This window comes from Mustela putorius, unplaced genomic scaffold (genome assembly GCF_011764305.1).
Source record: "Mustela putorius furo isolate JIRA1106 unplaced genomic scaffold, ASM1176430v1.1 tig00003853_pilon_pilon_pilon, whole genome shotgun sequence".
In the NCBI taxonomy this organism is placed as follows: Eukaryota; Metazoa; Chordata; class Mammalia; order Carnivora; family Mustelidae; genus Mustela; species Mustela putorius.
Genome location: NW_025422005.1, coordinates 20,345,838 through 20,364,150, shown reverse-complemented (window position 1 = coordinate 20,364,150; position 18,313 = coordinate 20,345,838). Strand labels below are relative to the sequence as shown.

Sequence of the window (18,313 nt, the reverse complement as noted above, 5' to 3'; positions counted from 1 at the left end):
TGGCCTTCAGAAGCAGAGTAAACTTATCCGGCAAGGATGCTAACTGATTGGAACACTTATCAAATGACCTGTTAATATCCTCGTTTCCAAACATAGGATACTAAAGACCAGGCTGATAGGGAAAATACAAATTCTGAGGAAACACCCTCCTTTGAGCATGAGTACGTGATTCCTGAGAAGGAATTATTCTCAAGTATTTTGAGTGTAACAGAAAAGAACAATGTACTTTTATCTACAGAGATTGTCCAGGTCTTCAAGTGTCCATGCCCTTTTCAGGCATAAGGTGGTGTTGAAACCATTTCTAGCTAACAGTGACCTGATAACAAATGTCAACTTTGCCTTTCAATTTCTCAGCTTCTGTGTGTGGTCCATTATTTGATCCCTTCTAGTGCTGACCATACATCCAAGAAACCTAAAGCTACATTCTTACCCTTATGATTCTTTACTCCTTGGCCATGCTTCTTGTTTCCAGCACAGCTGATAGTCATACTGGCTTCTGATGTAATGGCACCTTACATTTACCTAGGCCTTATAAAGCAAAATGCTCTTTGTTTGGGCGCCAATGATGTCAGTATAGATCAGCAAACTGAAAGGCAGCAGTCCCTGAATTGGAAAGACTGATGGGCCAGCTGCCTTGGGATCTGGTGTCTCAACTAAGGTTAATTTTTTCAACTTTGAGACCACCTTAGAATAGAACCTAATGACATTAGGAGTATATTGATGTCAGAAAACTTTCTTAAAACCTTTTTGATTTATGAGTGAACGACTGGAGACACCAAAAGTTTCTCTGTGAATAGATACTACAAAGCAGAGGCTTCATTTAGCAGGGTGGTGAATGAAAAGTTTTTCACAAGGTGCTGACCAAAGAAAAGATGGGCAGAAATTGCCACTACTCCAGATTTTTAGAGACTGCTACATGAAAGAGGAGGTGAGCAAAAGACAGTGTAGAGTGTCTCAAGTGTGGTTTTAAGTCTGAGTGCTTGAGATCAAATCCTGGCTCTGTCATTCCTAAATTGTGTGCCCACGGGCAGACAATACTGCAGTTTACTATGCTTCAGTTTCCTAATCCATAAAAAGGAGACAAGAAATACACAAAAAAATTTGCATTTAGCATAATAAGGTAGTAAGGATTCAAATGTTATCCCACAAATGACCATGCACACGTAGAACACTTCCTGTAGCTTTAAATTCCTGTATTAGGCTGCCATTCCCAGCCTCAGCTTCTTCAGTTGTAAAGTGATGGGGCTAGTCTACATGAGTGTCTCACAGACATTAGAGATGTCATGGACCAGGGGGAAAAAGTAATACAGGGATCTCAACTTTTGTCACCTAAGAAGATTTAAAAATGAAGACTTCCAACTGACATCACCTATTTTTATAGTTTTGAAATATCCTTTTTAAAAAGGTGGAAGGTTGGGGTGCCTGGGTGGCTCAGTGGGTTAAGCCTCTGCCTCTACCTCAGGTCATGATCTCAGAGTCCTGGGATCAAGCCCCACACTGGGCTCTCTGCTCAGTGGGGAGCCTGCTTCCCCGCCCCTCTCTCTACCTACTTATGATTTTTCTCTCTGTCAAATAAATGAATAAAATCTTTTTTTTTTTTTTTAAAGGTGGTGGGGCGCCTGGGTGGCTCAGTGGGTTAAGCCTCTGCCTTCAGCTCAGGTCACGGTCTCGGGGTCCTGGGATCGAGCCCCGCATCAGGCTCTCTGCTCAGCGGGGAGCCTGCTTCCCTTCCTCTCTCTCTGTCTGCCTCTGCCTACTTGTGATCTCTGTCTGTCAAATAAATAAATAAATAAAATCTTTAAAAAATAATAAAAAATTAAAAAAAGTTGGAAGGTCATTATCTCAGACTCAAAGATGGTACTTTTTTTTTTTTTTTTAAAGATCTGATTTATTTATTTATTTATTTGTCAGAGACAGAGGGAGAGAGAATGAGCGAGCACAGGCAGACAGAGAGGCAGGCATAGGCAGAGGGAGAAGCAGGCTCCCTGCCAAGCAAGGAACCCGATGTGGGACTCGATCCCAGGACCCTGGGATCATGACCTGAGCTGAAGGCAGCTGCTTAACCAACTGAGCCACCCAGGCGTCCCAAAGATGGTACTTTTTAAAAAGCACCTGGGTGGCTCAGTTGGCTAAGCTTTTGCTTTCAGCTCAGGTCATGATCCCCTGGAGCTCTGTGTTGGGCTCCCTACTCAGCAAGCAGCCTGCTTCTCCGTCTCCCTCTGCAGTTACCCTGGCTTGTGCTCTCTCAAATAAAAATAAAAAGCCCATTACATCATTTTTCTCATCATGGACTGGTAAAAACTCGGTCCATAATCAGAGTCCAACATTAAAAATTCTATTATTTCAAGTTTATCCCTTAAAAATCAAGTGCCACATTGTCAATCAAATTCCATTTTGGATAAATATCAAAATGAATTACTCAAACGGCCTGTGAGTATGATCTGGGATTGGGTATAAAAATCCTTCACACTATACCCTGGTTAAATGGAGAGTCTAAAATAGTTGTATTTCATAGCACTGAAAAACAGTACTGAAAAATCCCATGAAATGTAGGGATACACTTAACATGTTTAGAAAAGCAGGGAGAAGCGGGTGATTCCTAGTTGAGGAAATAGGATTGAATGAAATCTGAGTTGGGTTTTGGTCTGCATTTAGCGATCAAAAGCAAAGGCTTCATTCCTGTGACTAAGGATAACCTCTGAATAGGAAGGGGGAAAAAAAAAGAAAAAAAAAAAAAGAGGGGCGCCTGGGTGGCTCAGTGGGTTAAGCCTCTGCCTTTAGTTCAGGTCATGATCTCAGTGTCCTGGGATAGGGCCAGAATGTTCTGGAAGCAGTAAGGGCTCTCTGCTTAGCGGGGCTCATCTGGGCTCTCTGCTCAGTGGGGAGCCTGCTTCCCTCTTTGCCTCCCTCTCTGCCTAACTGTGATCTCTCTCTCTCTGTGTCAAATAAATAAATAAAATCTTAAAAAAAGAAAAAAAAAAAGAATGAAGTTGTTTGGATTTTCTAAAAGACTTTATTTTTAAATAATCTCTACACTCAGTATGGGGCTCAAACTCATGAGCCCAAGGTCAAGAGTCACGCAGTCCACCAACTGAGCCAGCCACGCACCCATAAAAAAGAACGGAGTTTTAAGAACAAAAAGAACAAAGTTGGAAATATCATACTCCTAGATTCCAAACTATACTACAAAGCTATAGTAAGTGAAATAGTATGTTACTGGCACAAAAATAGACACATGGATCAATGTAACAGAGTAGAGAGCCCAAAGATAAACTAACTCTCATATGGTTAATCTATGGCAAAAAGAGGCAAGAATATATAGTAGGGGAAAAGAGTCTCTTCAATAAATGTAGGCAAGGGGCACCTGGGTGGCTCAGTGGGTTAAAGCCTCTGCCTTCTGCTTGGGTCATGATCCCAGGGTCCTGGGATCGAGCCCCACGTCGGGCTCTCTGCTCATCAGGGAACCTGCTTCTTCCTCTTCCTCTGCCTGCCTCTCTGCCTACTTGTGATCTCTGTCAAATAAATAAATAAAATATTAAAAAAAATAAATGTAGGCAAAACTGGACAGCTATATACAAAACAATGAAACTGAACCACTCTTTTAAGTTACAGACTGTGTACTCTGAGAAACAAACTGAGGGTTTTGGAGGGGAGAGGTGTTGGGGGTTGGGTAAGGCTGGTGATGGGTATTAAGGAGGGCACATATTGCATGAAGCACTGGGTGCGGTGCATAAACAATGAATCTTGGAACACTAAAGAAAAATAAAACTACAATATTAAAAAAAAAAGTCCATGTTGCAAATGAAAAAAAAAAAAAAAAAAAAAAAAAACACACACACTAGGGGCGCCTGGGTGGCTCAGTGGGTTAAAGCCACTGCCTTTGGCTCAGGTCATGATCCCAGGAGCCTGGGATCGAGTCCCGCATCGGGCTCTCTGCTCGGCAGGGAGCCTGCTTCCTCCTCTCTCTCTCTCTCTGCCTGCTTGTGATCTGTCTGCCAAATAAATAAATAAAATCTTTTAAAAAATTTATAAACACATACACACACACACACACACTAAGCCAAAGTGGTTAAGGACTTAAATATAAGACCTGAAACCATAAAACTCCTAGAAGAAAACAGGAAGCTTTTTGACATTGACCTTAGCAATAGTTTTTTTGGATCTGTCTTTTCAGGCAAAGACAACAAAAGCAAAAATAAACAAATGGCACTATATCGAACTAAAAGGCTTTTGTTCAGTGAAGGAAACCATCAATAAAATGGAAAGGCAACTTACTGAATGAGAGAAGATATTTGCTAATGATATATCCAATAAGGAGTTAACTTCCAAAATATATAAAGAACTCATACAACTCAATACAAAAATTCAATTAAAAAATTGGCAGAGGACCTGAGTAGACATTTTTCCAAGACATCCAGATGGCCAATAGACACATGAAAAGAAACTCAATGTCACTCATCATCAGGGAAATATAAAGCAAAACCACAGTGAGATAGCACCTCACAGATGTCAGAATGGCCAGTATCAAAAAGACAAGAAATAACAAGTGTTGGTGAGAATGTGGAGAAATGGGAACACTTGTGCACTGTTGGTGAAATGTAAATTGGTAGAGCCTCTATGGAAAACAGTATGGAGTTTCCTTGAAAAATTGAAAACAGAAAAAAAAATAGAACTACCACATGATCCAGCAATCCCACTTCTGGGTATTTATCTGAAGAAAATGGAAATACTAATTCAAAAAGACGTATGCACTCCAATGTTCACTGCATTATTTACAATAGTCAAGGCATGGAAGCAAACCAAGTGTCCAGAGAGATGAACAGATGAAGAAAATGGGATATATATATAATATTTCTCAGCCATAAAAACAAAGAAATACTGTTATTTGCAACAACATAGATAGACCTAGAGGGTATTATGCTAGATAAAATAGGACAGAAAAGACAAGTGCCATATGATTTCAATTATATGGAATCTAGAAAACAAAACAAATGCACAAAGAAAATAAAACAGAAACAGACTCCTATATACAGGAGACAAACTACTGGTTACCAGAGTGGGGAGGGGTTGGCGGCAGGCAAAATACGGGATTCAGAGGTACAGACTTCCAGTTATAAAATAACTCATGGGGATATTATGTAACAGCATAGGTAATATCATCAATAATGTAAAAAATTTGGTGACAGATGGTGACAAGACTTCTGTGGTGACCATTTCATATTGTATATAGATATCAAATCACTATGTTGTATACCTGAAACTATGTAATACTGTATGCCAGTTATACTTCAATTAAAAAAATGAATGGAGGCGGCTTAGGGTGTTTAACTTTGCACTGATACAATGGTAATTCCAATTTGATATTGTTGCCCAATAGTATAAGGCAGTGTGTATCACCACCCCTTAGCAGGTAAGACAAAACCTGCCCTGTGAGTATCAGTTTAGCAGCTACAAATTCTTGTTCTAGAACATTCCCAGAGGAAAGGCCCACAATGACATTTCTACTTTACCCTATATAGTACTATAGTTTTAATTTACTTGAAAAGAATGGTAGATCTGCTTAGTGCTTCCAGAACATTCTGTAGAGGAAGGAAAAAGGGGAAGAGAAAAGGAAAGAAATATCAAGGCAAACAGAATCCGTATGCTCAGACCAAACCCCTGTGGATCCTTATAACCAGAAAATGTTATAGAGGAGCCCCTGGGTGGCTCAGTGGGTTAAGTCTCTGCCTCCACCTGGGATTGAGCCCCGCATCAGGATTTCTGCTCGGAGGGGAGCCTGCCTCCCCATCTCTCTCTGCCTGCCTCTCAGCCTACTTGTGATCTCTCTGTCAAACAAGTAAATAAAATCTTAAAAAAAAAAATGTTATAGCTAGAAGAGAGTTACTGGGAAAACTTAGGGCCCATAGGTTAAATGACTTATCCAAATACCTATGGCATGTTAATGGCAGAGCCAAGATTCTTCAGCCTTCTGTGCTCCAGTATGGCTTTTGACCAAACTAATGGCTCTCAACCATGGTTATACATGAGAATTATCTAGAGCTTTTAAATGCCCAGTCTATACTCCAGACTAACTGAATGAAAATCTTGTGGCGGGGCACTGAGGTATCAGTATTTTTTTTAGTTTCTAATGTGAAGCCATGGTTAAAAACCACTGTCCTAGACCATGGTGCCCCCTTCCCCCCAAAGACAAACAAAGCACAGATAAGGAGGATTCTGTGAACAGGTTTATTAAGATCATCTAGCAGAACCTCATGGCAACTACCCTAAACTCCAGGCCACTCGAATTCTAAGCCAAGGTCAAATTTGCTACCCACAATCACTATTACCACCACCACTGCTGGATTACACAGTATTATAGAACAGAACTATGAATAGCTTCATTTAACCCAAACTGAAAACCATTTTTCACAATCAGGAATTTTTTTGTCTGAAATGTTACAAATGATGTATCCAAGTCCAGCCGTAATTTTGGAGCTGAAGGGGCCATGATTGTGGAACCAAGGAATGAACCCCGAAGCTGCTTCTTGGGCCACTGTGACACCCCAATAGGGTGTCATCCTGTTTTTCAAGGAGAGGGCAGCAGCAGCCTTTATTCCACCCCCCAAACCAATCAACTGACCTCTAGTCTTCTTGCCAGGTTCAATTTTTCTCAGGATAGCAAATTACCTAATAGCTACCACAAGTTAACTCATTAAAACTTACTACAAAAGCTTTTAAAATGTTTATTTATATTAAGGAGTGGAATGGTGCAAGAGTACAAAGAAACTTGGGCATCTGGGCCCTTGTTTCCCTACTATTCACATTAGTTTGGTAAAAAGGAGATTAACACTAAACAGAGTGGAAGAAATTAACATAAATATATCCAGGGCAGCCCAGTCCTCTAATTCACTAAAGGATGAACTGAAATCATTGGCCCAATTCACACTTATGTGTGAGCCGACAGAAATTATATTCCCTTTAACGGCTCTAGACCTGTGTGAAAAAGGGAAGTGGACAACATTTCTATTACAAGACAGCAATCTTTTATTGAAACTTTTTTTTTGTCTAAAACTATGCATGGAGATTAATCTCTTGTTCATAAATTAGGATAAGTCTAACATCACTATTCCAAACCATCAGTATTTACAAAAATGAACCTTTTCTTCGCTTTATCACAGGTTCACAGAACTAAATTTTAAACCAACTTCAAGTCTAGCTTTTAAAATCTTCCTGCCATCAAATGCCCAGCAACCCTTATGGGGAAGGGGCAGCCTTTTGACAGCAATATTCATCATTCACCAGGAATGTAGAACCACAAGTGAACAACAACAAAAAGTTTAAATCATTCCAAACAGTTCCTATTTGCTTTCCAAAAGCATGCTTTGTCTAATTCTCCCTTTCTATACAGACAGGGGGAGAGGGACCCCAGAGAGCATAATGTTAAATTAAATTAACCTCTTAAAAAAGTGAACAAGATGGTTTAGTGTGTGTGCAGATGAACGGCCATGGCTGACACTAGCAGATAATAAGGTAAACTTCAAACCCCATTAACGGTTACCTTGACGACTGGCCAGCTCAAATAGATACTTTTAATTGGGATCAAATGTGCCTTTTTTTTTACTTTCTCGTTAAATACGTTGCCAAAATCTTTCAAAGCAGATAGAGAATAGGCTTCTTCGAAATTCAAATTAAAATGTTAAATAACAAAAAGTATCAGCTTATTATATGGTTTCTGACAAATGTGCTGGCTGTCAGAAAGTAATTCTATCTCAGTGGCTAGAAAAAGGTGAATCCAGTATACACATAAAATGACAATATTACAAGACTGTAGTGTCACCTGTCAAAAGAAGAATATCTAGAATGGAATTTTCAGTAAACACTTGGAGATGAAGGGCAATCAGAATACAAGAGAAAGCAAAATCCACATAAATTAATTACTAATTTGAGAAATCAATAAAATGTATACATAAGTTGATAAATACTGTCTCCACGGGTCACTAATTCCAAAGGACTAGTTAGTAGTTATTTTCTAACTAAATTATTACAGGACATTCTGGTGTATGCTCTCTTCTTGTGATCAGTTTGTTCTGGCAAGACTCCAGGAAGCAGGTGCCCTTGAAAACAGCTCAGCAGAAGGTGGCTCGGAGGCAATCACTTCATTTATAAATTCGCCAGATAATAAGTACCAAGATTACGATAATCACAGACAGGACAAGCACCAGGATACAGATCTTCTTGCGAGATTTTTTCTGAGGAGAAAAATATATAAAGAAGACACTCATGAGACAAGTAAAATTTTTGCTATCTGAGACTTCAAGAGTGGTTCATAAATCTGCCACCTCATAATCCAGCATTAACTCTATCGGCGCTTGAATATTCAGAGATCTTCCCCAAATCTCAACAGTTACCAGCACGAGGCAGTAGTGCCAGTTTTAATTCCAGATCCCCTAATACATTTCTGCAAAGGGATTGTTTATACCTATGCTGCTAGGCATTATTTGTAATAAATAAGTTATTTGTGCATATGTTTTTTTTTAAATATTTTATTTATTTATTTGACAGACAGAGATCACAAGTAGGCAGAGAGGCAGGCAGAGAGAGAGGAGGAAGCAGGCTCCCTGCCAGGCAGAGAGCCTGATGTCAGGCTCAATCCCAGGACCCCAGGATCATGACCAGAGCCAAAGGCAGAGGCTTTAACCCACTGAGCCACCCAGGCACCCCATTGTGCATATGTATTTTAATAAAGGTTTTATACCAATTATAAAATTCTGTGTTCATCTTAAAAAATACAAAGAAAATAATTACCTACAGATAAAATTGCTGACTTTTTTTTTTTTTTAAAGATTTTATTTATTTATTTGACAGACAGATCACAAGTAGGCAGAGAGGCAGGCAGGAAGAGAGAGGAGGAAGCAGGTTCTCCACGGAGCAGAGAGCCCCATGCGGGGCTTGATCCCAGGACTCTGGGATCATGACCTGAGCTGAAGGCAGAGACTTTAACCCACTGAGCCACCCAGGCGCCCCAAAATTGCTGACATTTTTATTGTATTTTCTCATGATATTTTATCTATGCATATTGTTATCTGACAGAATTGGGATCACACTGTATGATGTTTGACATTTTTCTCACTTACTATTTTAGCATAAAATTGTTGTTATTATAAACATCTCTTTTAATTCCCACATAATATTGAGTAGATGCATATAATTTACTTCATATTTCCTTTACTGTCTGACACTAACATCATCACTCAGTTTTTAAAAGGAAACACTATTACTAAACACAAATTCCTTTAAGAACATTTCCAGGTAAAATACAACTATCCTAGGAACATGGAAAATGACTGAAATGCTGTTTACACCTAAAAAATCATATAGCACCAAATGGAGAGGAAATGAAAAGGACCTCATTTACAGTATTTGTACACTTGAGATAAAGACTCGGGTAAAAGTCACAAAACCAGCATTTCAGCTAATATGTAAAAAAAATCACTTCATACAAAGTAGAACGATTAACTCCCATTTATTCTTAGAAGAATGAGAACCCCCTCTTTATTCACAAATAGTAGTTAGAACTGATTTTATGTCCATCCTCTGTGGCCACAGTCAACATAAAGTATCCACAAAGTCTTACTTTGTCCCTATTACTACACTAATTGAAACAAATTTTAGCTATTCATAATATAAAATTAGCTTTATACCAGATTTAGGTAGCATGCCAGCTAATGGGGTTAGCTTTGTAGCCAAAAGCCTTCTGTATAAGTTTATTCAAGGACTGATGTCTTTTTGTAGATTTCTCTACAGAGGAAAATATTACAAATGGACCACCACAGCAACTATGAACACCGGCCTCCAGCTTAAACCTAAGCCAAAGCTGCAGCTGTTCTCAGTGTGTCAATGAGCTGTGATGGCTCGTGAAGTCGGCAGCCCAGTGACTTTCCTGGGTACATGCTCTTACCTGATAGTAAGCAGCTCGCTGTAATTGGTCAGTTGCTCTCTCTACGTGTACCTCTGAGCTTTCCACATTGGCTTCTATGCTATCTGCAAAAAAAAAAAAAAGGAGGGCAGTGGATGTTTTTACCAAATCAGACGTTTCAAGATTGCAAATTAAACACACTCTTGATGATGTTGGCCCTCGTTTTACTACCACCATTCCAACTATCCAGCCATGGAATCCAAAGTTACTAACTGGGTAAGACAATAGCTCTATTCTTTGGAAATAAGCACTGAACTATTTTAGCGGCAAAGCACTGTGAAGTATGCAACTTATCCACGACTGGGTCAGAAAAAATTATGCATACACACATATATTTAGAGAGAGAGGGAGCAAGTCTAAAGCAAATGGGGTAGAATGTTAACAAGAGGTAAATCTGGGTAAAGGTTACAAAGGAATTCCTTGTAGTCTTTTTGTTTTTGCAACCTTTCTAAACTTTAAATCATTTCCAAATAAAAAGCTTAAAAAAAGAGGTTACTAATCCCCCAAATTATTTAAGTTTCTGGAGATAAAAGCTGGGAAGCCAACAGCTATTTCCCTCAACAGCCAAAGACTTAGCAGGAGGCTAACGGCAAGGGAGCTGAGCAATCACAGAGGTCTCATTTCAGTTTTTACATTTGACAATATAAAAAGGGGGCTAAACAAAGAATTTAATAATTTTTAAATGTCTAATTTCTTCAGATATGTCTTACTGACTTGTTCACACACAAGTACTGCTATCAACTCACCTCGAGGTTTATGGTATCAATGATACATACCAATTAGATCCCCTTGATCATGGATCATCATGGCCAAATCTTTAAATATTTGATTGACATCCAAAATGTCAGCCTAGGGAATACAAAAAATAACAAACATAAAGCAATAGTGTTAGACGATCCCTCTACTTAGCTAAAATTTTGGCTGTAAACATAACACATGTGTTTTTTTTTTTTTTTTTTTTTTAAAGATTTTTTATTTATTTATTTGACAGAGAGAGTTCACAGTAGACAGATAGGCAGGCAGAGAGAGAGAGAGAGGGAAGCAGGCTCCCTGCTGAGCAGAGATCCCGATGCGGGACTCGATCCCAGGATACTGAGATCATGACCTGAGCCGAAGGCAGCGGCTTAACCCACTGAGCCACCCAGGCGCCCAACACATGTGTTTCTAAGGCTTATAAATCATGCTTTCTCCGTAAACTGAAAATGAAAATAAAGTTAACTAATATCTACTAAATGCCTACTATGTGCCAAGAACTATACCAAGTAGGTAATTAAACAGACTCTTGGAGCCTGAGAGTCAGCTAGAGAGGATAGTCTTGCTGTGTGAGGTTAATCCTCCACAGTCTAATTGTACCATTGTAGGTTAGGAACCCCTCTGGCCTGGGGCACCTGGGTGGCTCAGTGGGTTAAGCCTCTGCCTTCAGCTCAGGTCATGATCCTAGGGTCCTGGAATCGAGCCCCACGTTGGGCTCTCTGCTCATCGGGGAGCCTGCTTCCCCCTCTCTCTCTGCCTACCTCTCTGCCTACTTGTGATCTCTGTCAAATAAACAAACAAACAAACAAACAAACAAAGAACCCCTCTGGTCTGTTCCCTCTGAAATGTGAACAATGATAGTACCCACCTCATATTAAAGTACAGAAGCACTAAGTAAGTTGATATATGTAAAGTTCTTGGAACTGTGCAATAAGCACTTCATGTGTCAGCTATGATTAATCATTATTTAGTTGGTTCTCATGACAACACAATGAGACATGTATCATCCCCATCGTACAGAAGAGAAAACTGGGGCTCAGGAAAGTTTAATGACTTGTCCCAAGGTCTCAAAGCTAGCAAGTGGCAGAGCTGAGAATTAAAAGTTCATGATGTTCTCCTTTTTTTTTTTTTTTTAAGATTTTATTTATTTATTTGACAGACAGAGATCACAAGTAAGCAGAGAGGCAGGCAGAGAGAGAGGGAAGCAGGCTCCCTGCTGAGCAGAGAGCCCGATGTGGGGCTGGATCCCAGGACCCTAGGATCATGACCTGAGCTGAAGGCAGAGACTTAAACCACTGAGCCGCCCAGGTGCCCCTCATGATGTTTTCATAATGTTACTATGCTTCTTTGATATTTACATTAATCATTCAGTCACTCTATGAAGTCAAGTATCTTTGAGAATAATAAGGCTCGGAGAGGTTATAGAACTGTCCAGTTACAAAGCTGGTCCATTAGGAAACTAAGCATTACAGCCAGAATAGCTCCGAAGCCCATGCTCTCTGGATTATAATACACTGCCTCTCAGAACACTACAGTCAGAATCAATGCCTTGAGGGGCGCCTGGGTGGCTCAGTGGATTAAAGCCTCTGCCTTCAGCTCAGGTCATGATCCCAGAGTCCTGGGATCAAGCCCTGCATCAGGCTTTCTGCTGAGCAGGGAGCCTGCTTCCTCCTCTCTCTCTGCCTGCCTCTCTGCCTGCTTGTGATCTCTGTCTGTCAAATAAATAAATAAAATCTTTGGAAAAAAACAAAAGAAAAGAAACAATGCCTTGAAAGCCATGACTTCCGAATCATAGCTTGGCAAGACTAGTTCTTCCAGCACATCAAAACCTTAGTTACTTGCTAAGAGTCTTCTGTAGTTGGGACAGTCTGCTAGTTGCTGTGGATACAAAAAGGCTTACTAGCTAACGGGGGTGGGATGAGCATATAGCAAGATAAATAAGAAAAGTCATTACAGAGGAAGTGACTAGTAAATGGTATACGAAGGTGTGCAGAGGAAGGCTTCAGAAGCAGCAAGACTTGAGTTGTACCTTAAAGCAAAAGAAAAGCCAAATAAACAAAAAGTTAATTGAGTTAAAGGACAAATAGCTTAGCTTGGTTATAACATGAGTGTGAAACTGTGATTTATAATAAGAAAGATATATTTAGTCTTCATCCCATTCCTAGACTAGAGCTCCTAAAATGCTCGAAATTTCCTAAGTGGTGAAGAGAGAAAATTAGCTTTTGTTACTTATAACAAACTCCTTTCAACCACACCAGAGCTTAAAGAACAACCCCTCAGGATGGGGGCTGGTTGCCAGGGGAATCAACCTTGTTATCAGAGGGCTGGAGGCTGAATCAACCATCCAGAGCCAATGATTTAATCAATCGTGTCTACATAATGAAGCCTCCATAAAAATCCTAAATGGCAGGGAGCCTGCTGTGGACCCTGGGATCATGACCTGAGCCAAAGGCAGATGCCCAACAGACTGAGTCTTAATGAGGAATAAAATATTTGTTTGCCTTGCCTTGCTCTGTTCTTCATCCCTGTTCTCCCAGAGACCATGTAAGACCATGGAGGAAAGGATTTGAATCTTCCTGGGCACCATGACTAATACCATCATAAAAGTAGTTCAAATTCACCATGATTGCACTGAGACATAATATGAAAATCACCTAAGGACTCATTTCATACTTTTTTCTAATAGCTGAGAGAAAATCCGGGTGGACTAGAGTGGCAGATACATTGAGTCAAACAAAAGACACGACGTGGCTCTTACCTCCAGCTGCCGAATTGCTGTTTCTCTCTCTTTAATAAGTTCCAGATCCTGTTCAGTGATGGCCACCTCATCCTCCTGGCTTTGCATCTGGTTCCACTCCTCATGGCTGCAAGGAGATAAGCACACTAGTTGATTCCTCCCCTCTAAGGTGTGCACAAGACACCCACATTTCTACTACCAGCAGAGCCTATCCAAAGCCATTACCAGGGCTCCAACCCCTCTGGCATCGATACAAAGTCCTTAAGGGCCACATTCTTCATATCTGGAGCCAAAGAGTTGATAATACCACAAGAAAACAAAGTCTCAGCTTCCCTGGGCAAAACTGAGATGAAACAGGGTTATAAGGGCCTCCTTGCTAGTTTCTAGTTAGAGGTACACTCTGCAATCCTGCTAGAGCTTGCTAGACAAGGAAAGCAGACAGAGACTTCAAGTCAATGAAGCACACTGACCCATCCTCTTCTAGAGCACCCTCAGAGAGTAAGCTGTGTTGGTCTCTTTGGTACTAAGTGGGTGGAGAAAAGCAAGCTAAGTGACCTGTCAGGGCTTCTCCAATTAATCTAACAGAATCACACCTTCTGGTTTTCAGATCATTCCTTGAGATTATATTTTGGGTTAAATGCCTCTTTTATAAAAAATACTTTTGAGGTTTTTTTTATTGATTCATTTGAGAGAGAGAGAGAGCAAGAGCATGAGCAGGAGAAGGTTCAGAGCAAGAGGGAGAAGCAGACTCCCCGCTGAGCGGGGAGCCTGCCCCAGGGGCCCCATTCTAGGACCCTGGGATCAGGACCTGGGTCAAAGGCAGATGCTTAACCACCTGAGCCACCCAGGAGCTCCTGGGTTAAATGCCTCTTAAGAGAAAACTAAAGTAAAAAAGCTAGTGAAATGCTGTAACTCTTCTTTTCAGGTACCACGTTTAGAAGAAAGGCATACTACATATGATGCTAGACATAAAACATTTTGAAACTCCAGTATTAAGCATTTTTCCAACAGTATGCATAAATCAGACATTGTCTCAACAGTATTTAGAGTTTCTTCCACACGTTAGAGACACAAAATGGAGTAGGGTAGAGCCCATCAGGCACCCCTTTGAGGTGCTCACAGTGTAGTGGGAAGAGACAGATACATAACTATGATAAAACATTCTAAGTTCTGAATTAATAACACCAACACATTTCTATGGAATCAGTTAACTCAGTGTGGAGAAGTTAAGAAAGAAGATGTCTTTCAGATGCAAATTGTCTGCTTTTTCTTGCACTACTCCTAAAAAAATGAGTTGCTTCTGTTTTACAGATGGGTAAACGGACACCCAAGAACTTAGAAAAACTTAAATCTGTATTAGAGATAAAGTCCTAATCTGTAGATTCATAGATTCGTACTTATTCCTAGTGAGCCAAGCCCTCTCCCCAACACAAAGACATCAGGGATTTCTCTGGCTTTTTTATTTACCTTGAAATTGTTTCTTCCCTAATTCAAAGATCTTGGAAAAGCACAAGGTTTTGACTTTTTTATTTTACTTGGTGGATTATAAGTTACCCACCCCAGGTCTGCCTTTATTTTTCCTTCTTCTCCACACTGATGTTTTAAATTAGAATTAAGTAGAAAGTACAGAATCCCTTCTCAACAAGCCAGGGGGTTGGATGGATAACTCCTTACCCATCAAATGAGACGAGCTGTTCCTCTCTTTGCCTCTCCTCCGCCTAGAAAGCAGATGGCATTATTACTGCTGTTATCCAGAAACATGTCACAGACAGACACACAAAACAATGGCTTCCTGTCGCTACAGTATAAAGAAGCAACAACCCTTGGCTCCAACGGGATCTGTAAGACGACACAGGGCTCTGGCAATCTGTCTCTACTATAAAATGGGCGTGAAGTAGTTCAAAGCAAATCTGGGCTCGGAATGGTAACCTGACTGAATAGGGTGGAGGAACGTGGGTCGGAGAGAGGAGTAAACAACAGTAATAGTGATAACTTATTTACAGTCTGCAGGGAAGCAGCACAAGGGAACAAGTGGAAAACCTGCAGGGAAACAAATCTTCAGAACATGTAAAGATTAAAAAATGGGCATGTATGGCACATCAGGCGCTAAAGCGACAGACTCATTTCAAAAAATCAGTCTAATGCATGTATTAAAAAAAAGTTAAGAAAAAACGTTAAAAGAGCAATCTATTCCCATTAAAAAAACAAGTCTTTCCCTTTTCATAATTAACAGAACAAGCAAAATGAGGAAAATTTCAAAGTTCTACCCACCCAGAGGAACACTGTGAGGTTTTTTGTTGTTACTGTTGTTGTTTGAAATGTTTACTTTTTCAAGAAACAGAACACTGGTAGCGCCCTCCAGCCTACCTCTCTCCCCTTCTCCAATTACAACACACCCTCTCTGCCCTTAAAGTAACCACCATCCTGACTTTCCAATGATCATTTTCTCGTATTTTCAATATAGACATGTATCCTTATTTAATATCATTTTACCTGCTTCTCAACCTCACATGAACGAAATTACACTGTTTATACTCTTCCGTGCTTTCACTGGATCATGCCAGATTGTGCCAGATCCATCCCTGATGCTGAATGTAACTGCTGTTCATTAATTCTCTCTGCTGTATGATATTATGTGAATATACCATAATGTATTTACCTATTCAACTACCGATGGACATTCAGATGTTTCCAACAAATAATGCTGCTATAAACATTCTTTTTTTTTTTTTTTTAAAGATTTTATTTATCCATTTGACAGAAAGAAATCACAAGTAGATGGAGAGGCAGGCAGAGAGAGAGAGGGAAGCAGGCTCCCTGCTGAGCAGAGAGCCCGATGCGGGACTTGATCCCAGGACCCTGAGATCATAACCTGAGCCGAAGGCAGCGGCTTAACCCACTGAGCCACCCAGGCGCCCGAAACATTCTTTTTTTTTTTAAAGATTTTATTTATTGGGGCACCTGGGTGGCTCAGTGGGTTGAGCCCCTGCCTTCAGCTCAGGTCATGATCCCAGGGTCCTGGGATCGAACCCCACGTCAGGCTCTCTGCTTGGCGGGGAACCTGCTTCCCCCTCTCTCTGCCTGCTTCTTTGCCTGCTTGTGATCTCTCTCTCCCTCTGTCAAATAAATAAATAAAATATTTTAAAAAAAAGATTTTATTTATTTATTTGACAGAGAGAGAGAGATCACTCTCTCTGTCTCTGTAGGCAGAGGGAAAGAATCTCTGCTGAGCAGAGAGCCCGATGGGGGCCTCGATCCCAGGTCCCTGAGATCATGACCTGAGCCAAAGGCAACAGCTTAACCCACTGAGCCACCCAGGTGTGTCTGCTATAAACAATCTTTATTTTTTTTTTTTAAACATTATTTATTTATTTGACAGAGGGAGAGAGAGATCATGAGTAGGCAGAGAGGCGGGCAGAGAGAAGAGGGGAAGCAGGCTCCTTGCTGAGCAGAGAGCCCGATGTGGGCCTTGATCCCAGGACCCTGAGACCATGACCTGAGCTGAAGGCAGAGGCTTTAACCCACTGAGCCACCCAGGCACCCTGCAATAAACATTCTTATACATATATCCTGATACAAACATTTCCAGTTTTCTCTAGGGTAGAACTGATGTGTTCAGAAGTTCACAGGCAAAATATCTTCCAGTGGTTGTCCCAATTCATACTCTAACTGGCCAGGTAGGAAAGTTTCTGTTGCATCATATCTATAACAATCACCTTCAGTGTTCAAAGAATTTTACACTTTTGCCCCACATCTGGACATGAAATACTACCTCACTGTGGTTTCAATTTGCAGTTTCCTGGTGATTAAAGAAGTTGGGCACTTTTCCGTTTGTTTGACCATTATTCAAAATAATACAAAGATGTTACTTGCCGTTTTCACTGTGCTGACGTTTATACTCATGGAGCAAAATCACAGGAGGCTCAGACCACTGAGTATCCAACTCTCGATCTCAGCTCAGAACTTGATCTCAGAGTTGTGAGGTCAAGCCCCCCAATTGGGCTCCATGTAAGCCTACTTTTTAAAAAAATATTTTATTTATTTATTTGAAAGAGAGAGAGAGAGAGAGTAAAAGAAGAGGGAGTAGAAGGCAGAGGGAGAAGCAGACTCCCTGCTGAACAGGGAGCCCAGTCAGGGGCTCAATCCCAGGACCCTGGGATCAGGACCTGACCTAAAGGCAGACGCTTAACAGACTGAGCCACGCAGGCACCCCTGGCAGATAAACTCTTGAAGATAAACAATGTAAGCCTGTCACATCAAGGAAAACAATGGACAGTGTATGTTGCCAGTGATAAAAATCTAGCTTTCAGGGTGCCTGGGTGGCTCAGTTGGTTAAGTGTCTGCCTTTGGTTGAGGTCATGACCCTGGGGTCCTATGATTGAGCCCCAAGTGGGGCTCCCTGCTCAGCAAGGAAGTCTGCTTCTCCCTCTTCCTTTGCCCCTCCCCTGCTTGTTCTCATTTACTCTCTCTCTCCCCCCTCAAATAAATAAATAAAATCTTTAAAAAATAAAAATAAAAAATAAGGGGCACCTGGGTGGCACCACTTGTGAACTTAAGAGATTCACAACCCCCCTTAAAATATCTAAAGACTCTTCCGATAAAACTAAAGATACTACATTACCTTTTGATATCGTATAATGAAATATATCAACATTTAGAAGACCTGCATAACTCAGGAAATCAATATTTTCCAAAAGATAAATATATGATATAAAAATCATACATGGAAAAAAGATCCAATCAAAACATACGACCAACAGATTTGAATGTAGCAGAGTCTGAAAAAGTAATTAATACCATTTTAGACTCTGTAATTCCACTAACTTCTGTTAAGTTTTGATGTAGTATCAAAGAATAATATCAACAAT

The 18,313-nt window shown here is 40.5% G+C and overlaps 1 protein-coding gene across 1 annotated transcript in view; it reads right to left on the bottom strand.

Annotated features, from left to right (window-relative positions):
- Window positions 1–6,211: 6,211 nt before the first annotated feature.
- Window positions 6,212–18,313, bottom strand: part of STX12 (syntaxin 12) — a 39,348-nt gene continuing 27,246 nt past the window's right edge. Inside the window, exons 5-9 of the mRNA XM_004741045.3 lie at window positions 15,120–15,163; window positions 13,467–13,572; window positions 10,732–10,804; window positions 9,938–10,020; window positions 6,212–8,228 (exon numbers count right to left, since the gene is read on the bottom strand). Of these exons, the coding sequence (XP_004741102.1) occupies window positions 8,136–8,228; window positions 9,938–10,020; window positions 10,732–10,804; window positions 13,467–13,572; window positions 15,120–15,163 (399 nt within the window). The 3' untranslated portion in view covers window positions 6,212–8,135. The remainder of the gene's footprint in view (window positions 8,229–9,937; window positions 10,021–10,731; window positions 10,805–13,466; window positions 13,573–15,119; window positions 15,164–18,313) is intronic.